General features: G+C 39.4%; 2 protein-coding genes across 2 annotated transcripts in view; one reads left to right on the top strand and one right to left on the bottom strand.

Annotated features, from left to right (window-relative positions):
- Position 1: 1 nt before the first annotated feature.
- LOC118339677 (basic helix-loop-helix transcription factor scleraxis-like) lies at positions 2 to 5097 on the top strand. The gene is made up of 2 exons (XM_035677376.1): positions 2 to 418; positions 1459 to 5097. The coding sequence occupies exons 1-2, from the start codon at positions 2 to 4 to the stop codon at positions 1492 to 1494; spliced, it is 453 nt and encodes a 150-aa protein (XP_035533269.1). The 3' UTR covers positions 1495 to 5097.
- bzw1a (basic leucine zipper and W2 domains 1a) overlaps positions 4651 to 5703 on the bottom strand; it is a gene marked incomplete at its 5' end in the record, with an annotated part of 6073 nt that continues 5020 nt past the window's right edge. The window contains 1 exon segment of the mRNA XM_035677658.1: positions 4651 to 5398. Within this exon segment, the coding sequence (XP_035533551.1) occupies positions 5367 to 5398 (32 nt within the window).

The raw sequence follows: 5703 nt of genomic DNA, 5'->3' as shown, positions 1-5703 counted from the left end.
CATGGAGCCGGAGGAGGTGGCTGCGGCCGGTGGCTCCCGGGCCGGTGCGCGGAGGCGCAGGAGGCGGCGGAGACGCGGCAGCGGCGGAGGTGGAAGAGGCGGCGGAGACGCGCGTATCCCCGGCTTGAGCCAACAGCGGCAGGCGGCCAACGCGCGGGAGCGGGACAGGACGCACAGCGTGAACACGGCCTTCACGGCGCTCCGCACGCTCATTCCCACCGAGCCCGCCGACAGGAAGCTCTCCAAGATAGAGACGCTGCGCCTGGCCTCCAGCTACATCTCCCACCTGGCCAACGTGCTGCTGCTGGGGGACGACTGCCGGGACGGACAGCCCTGTCTCCGCTACCAGAGGATCCTCCACGGCGCCCCCTCCCTGCGGCCCATCTGCACTTTCTGCCTCGGCAACCAGAGGAAACAGGTGAGCGGACATTTCCACCTATAAAAAAATACAAAAAGGGCTCATTGCTATGTCATGCACTCCCAGATGATGCCAGCTGTGCAGGCCGCATCCTCTTTATGTTGGAATAAGAGTGATCCCGCTGAGGTTGCATGGTTCAGAGGTGATCTGAGTTTGACCAGAGTGGCACCTGTTGCTGCTGTGACTGACAGCACGAAATGAAAACAAGCTGTGGTGCCTTCAAAGGTTTAAAATAAGTGCAGGTACTGGATCCTGTTGGATCTCCAGAGAACAGATTTAGGGCCAAAGTCTGGCACGCTCCAAAAGTAATGGATTAATATGGTTTGTTAAAGGAGGACAGACAGCACATGTGGTTATAATTAATAATAAATAAGCAGGTCATTTATTGTATTCATACAGATAAAACTAAGAATTGGGATTTGGAGTGCTGTAGATGAAAAATGTGACTATAAAATGAAGAGAAAGAAACTAAAAAAGCTGTAAATATTCAAAATGTAAATAGATATATTTCAATATTAACCCATTAAAATGAGTTACACTTGAGTAGTGGTGGGTTAGGTGTGTTTACAGTAGTCAATAGTGTTTGGCTAGACATCTTGAAGTTATAAATAAATAGAAACTGGCACACGATTAGTAATATTATGTCACTATAACGTTTTAAACTGTATTTCCATATTATAGCTGCGTAAACTTGAGCACTTTATCTGGTGCTCTGCAAACATGTATGCGATCCATAAAGTCATAGAATTAAAGTAAATAAAAGAAGTAAAATGGGTAGTTTGATGAGATATAATTTATTTCTAACACAAATAGAGGTGAAATTTCTTAAATTTAAAGTCCCTTTCTTCCTTTAGGTGCAGTCATTGTTTTTACTAAATACAACACCTAAAAGTGAAATAATAAGTTTATGTTATTCCATTAAAATAAACCAATAAATAACTGAAATGAAGGGTTAAGATAAGTGTTTTTAGGATCCATGTCATGGTGCCTTCACTGAACTGTGCTTGTGGTAAAAAAAGACCATTTCTTTGCCTCCACAGCTCAGAGATGGGGGGAAGCACTCAGCTGCTGTGTGAAGCAAAGCGGCCTTGGACCGCCGAGGAGTCCACCTTGATGTTGTTTACATGCAGACACATGGCGTAGGAATTACACCTGTAGGACTTTGTACATATATAAATGAATGTATTTATTTTTGTTGGATTAGACTAGAAAAACAAAATCAACACTGAAAAGCACTTTCTGTTCACGTCCGTGTGCTTCTGAACCTTCTGTGTTTTGGTTGAGCTGTAACCTGAGCCCATGTGTAAAGTCGCACCTGACGGGTGGCTATTTTGGTCCCACGAATAGTATAAACTACCCCCCCAACCCCCAAGCCACCACCCGATGTCCGCCTTCAGTCACATGGAGGAAACTGAAGAGCAGCTATCGCAGCGGTTGCTGTCAGTTGAGTGGCGTTTTGTTTGTTTGTTTGTTTGTTGGTTTATTGAGCAGGGACAGTGCACATTAATAAATAAAAGTGTCTTCATCTGTAGTCCCTGGACAGATGTTACACAGACAAACAATCAATTATTAAAGTTAATAGAAACCTCATTCTGGACACACTTATACTACATTAAGGCTGCTTTCAGGTGCTGTCAGAAATATCTAAACTGTGCAGGGGCACTTTAAAGGCGCACTAACTGATCTATAACCTCTGATGTAGTGGTGAACGGTGGAAACCGATCCCTACATCTTGTATCATTTGCTCTAAAATGACAAAACTAAAAGTTTGTGTTTTCGTCAGGTTCAGCCACACTGTTGTGACTTCATTAAAGGTCCGGTGTGTAACATTTAGGAACATCTACTGGCAGACATTGAATATAATGTCCATAGGTATGTTTTTATTAGCGTATAATCTCCTAAAAATAAGAATTGTTGAGCTGTTTTTATCAGAGGAGGCGAGTCCTCTGTTGAGCCGCCATGTTGAGCCACCATGTTCCTACAGTAGCCCAGAATGGACAAACCAAACACTGGCTCACCATAGGGGAAACTATGGTGGGCCCCAACATAGTTTCCCCTATACGCACGTCGCAATCTGCAACTTCAACACTAGATGTCGCTGAATCCTACACACTGGGGTCAAAGTGTGTTCAGACAAACACGCAAATTTGACCTGAGTGTCGTTATTTGATGTAAAGTTCAACAATTTTAAACTTGAGCAAAACATTTGCAAGTATCCAGAACTTTTATGGATCTATTAGACTGGACTGGAGCAATATAAATGAAGCCAGGAGCCCCTCAAATCCCCAAATATCCTCTTTAACAAGTTTCAGTATATTATAAGCATGTGGAGGATATATTAGGAGATTTTTCGGGCTTTGACAAAATCAGGGAGATGATGCTTATTTTAAGTTTTATTTTAAGTTATTTTTATTGAAGTTATTTCGGATCAACTGAGGGGGATATTTCATGTAGCTATATGTAAAAATGGTGCCCTCTTTGAGTCCCCTACAGATAACAGCATTAGTTTTGCCTCCTCACTTTGCAAACAATCACATCCTGCAAAGGACAAAGTCAAAAAAAAATCTATTCAATCTTCATACTTGACGTTTTTTTTCATGTGTAAGCGAGAGACGTCCGTTTTAATCCGGCAAGGGGGGGAACTTTCTACAGCAGCAAATACTTGACACTCACAGGCAGGAAGGATGTATATTTAATCTGCTCTAAAATGATCTAAAAACAACTTTATATATTGAGCCTTAAAATCCTAAGAAAAATCTATTTTCCTCCTCAACCAAGAAGGTTATGTTTCTATTTGTTGTATAAGTTTGGGATCAGGGTCATTTGATTGGATTTTGACAACATTAATCTGAGTCTGATAGGTCGAAATCAGACATCTGGGATTTCAAAACTGGGTACAAAAACAAGATTTAAGCTCCAGCGATGCCGTTTAGCCTCAAAGCTTTTCCCAGAAATGATTTGTTCCCAAGATCCAGTTGCAAACCTGAGCGAAATAATACTTAAGCTAAACCCCTTTCTATCTTTCAGCTGTTGGTCAAAAAGTTTTTTTATTTTGGCCTGATGAAATGTTAGGATAAATATATTTGCAGTGTGGTCAAATGTTTACTTTTGCATTGTTGCACAAGCTCTATCACTTTAAAAACACAAAATTGCGAGGTTTTGTGTGCATTAGACTGTGGGATGTCCTGGCATGCAGAGTGCATTATCTGCATGCCCTTTGCACCAATTTGGGATAATATCTAAATGTAATCCTTTTACAATCAACTGGATCCCTTGATTATTTATTATATACAGCACATATGGATGAAAACTATCACTGGGAAATGTTGCACACTACCTCAAACCTGTTTTAAATATGAAGGCCTACCTCTAAATCTAATGTGTAACATTGACTGTATAAAAATGTACTTGAATAACCTGACAACTGTGTCCTTTGCACGTCGCAAATACTGAGAAGCTGCTAGAAGAAAAATGTATTTTTGTACAATAAAAAATGAGAATATCATCAAACAATCGTCTCTTTGTCTGCAAAAGCTCCGATGTCGTAAACAGCGGGACATTTATTACTGTAAGAGAAGATAATTAAGCCAATAAGCTGTTTGGGAACTCATTTACGAGCCTCTACTGGCAGAAAAGTTCTATTCTGGTCATGTATAACCACCTGAATATAAGAATATGTTGTTACCTTAGAATGAGCTCTTTTTAATCTACAGACGCTGCAGGTCACCACCCATGGAGTCCGCTGCGTTCAACCGCCATGTTTCTACAGTAGCCCAGAAGGGACAAACCAAATAAGTAGTTGAGCAGGAAATTTGAGCCACTTTAGACTCCACAGTTCTAGTAAGTTAAATACTATGGAAGCCAGTTGATGCCAAAAATTTATTAAAAACTGCACTATAAAAAGAAATATATAAATTATGTTTAACTTAGTTAAAATTGATACATAAAACCAGGCATAAATGAGTTCAGGCTACATTTCTCACAGATTATACTTGTTTCATCATTAGAGTATACATGTATTCATCTGGATGCTATAGAGAGACCATCATAACAATTTAGAATTAAATAATGTGTCTAAAGAAACAGGTTTTTAATAAGAATTCATTTTTATGCTATCTTAAAAAAAAAAAAAAATTCAGCTTCATATAAGATAGAAGGTTTTACTTATCAAATGTTTTCATGCACTTTATACCGACGCCACATTTAAAAATAAAAACCCACAGAACAGTCGAGGCATTTCAATAATCTTTATTTCATAAAAAAGTCAATCGGTTTATATCAGATTAAAGAAAGTAGAAACTAATAATAATCAGTTAGCTGGCGAGGCATCTTACAGGGGTGGGGGGGGCACGCGTCTTCTGACGGACTGACCAGAACGACCTCGACACGTGGTACAGGTTTACCCAAAAGTCAAGAGAGAAGGCGAGGTTTAAGACCCAACAGGAGCCAAAACATGAGCTGGGCAAAATATAAAGTTAAGGGGAGATTTATTTAAAAAAAAATAAAAAAAAACTTCGGCAAAAATCGCATTAATATTTTTTGTCGGCCTCGTTGTTGCATGGCAAGAATATTTAACAAATCCTGGTTCAGATTCATACAAGAAGCCATTGAGATCACATGGAATGTTTTGTATCCAAATTACAGGCATTACAACAATAATAATACCAAGATGTAGAAAATAAAAGAAAAAAGGGGGGTATTCATCGTTTCCCACTTCCACTGTGAGGCGTAATACCTCAACATATTACCGACTGAGCTCTTTTTATCTTGTTAAATTTAAATTAATGTTTAAATGTTTTGGAGTGGTGGAACAGAGTGTGCGTTTAAAGGATAAAGTAGTAACAGAAGGTAGAAGAGAAAGAAGGGGAGAAAGACATTTTACTGCTCCTGTTGCTACTTAAAAAAAAAAAAAAAATGAAAGAAAAAAAAAAATATGGTTGTGGAAGTTTTAGTCCGTTTCCTCTTCCTCTGATTCAGACTCTGCAGAGAGAAGAACATTTGTTTTAGAAGATACTGACTGTAAAAGTGGACACTTGAGTGGATGTTGTAATAATCATTTGTGGTTAAGCGGACAATGTTTTATGTTACACACTCCTCCAGTGAAATCCTACACTCAACTGAAAGTTAACTGGTAACAGGGTGACGTATCAGTTATTAAATGCACAATTATAATAGTTAAAACTACACTGCTGACTTGTGTATTTTGTCCTTTTTCCTTGATATTAGTGCTTCTATTTTTTAAGCTCAATGTGTTGGTTGATATTGTGCTGGGTGATACACAGGAT

Source organism: Morone saxatilis, unplaced genomic scaffold (assembly GCF_004916995.1).
Source record: "Morone saxatilis isolate NCDOM2014 unplaced genomic scaffold, NCSU_SB_2.0 Contig6, whole genome shotgun sequence".
NCBI lineage: Eukaryota > Metazoa > Chordata > Actinopteri > Moronidae > Morone > Morone saxatilis.
The sequence above is the reverse complement of the archived record's forward strand: the minus strand, read 5'-3'. Positions and strand labels throughout refer to the sequence as shown.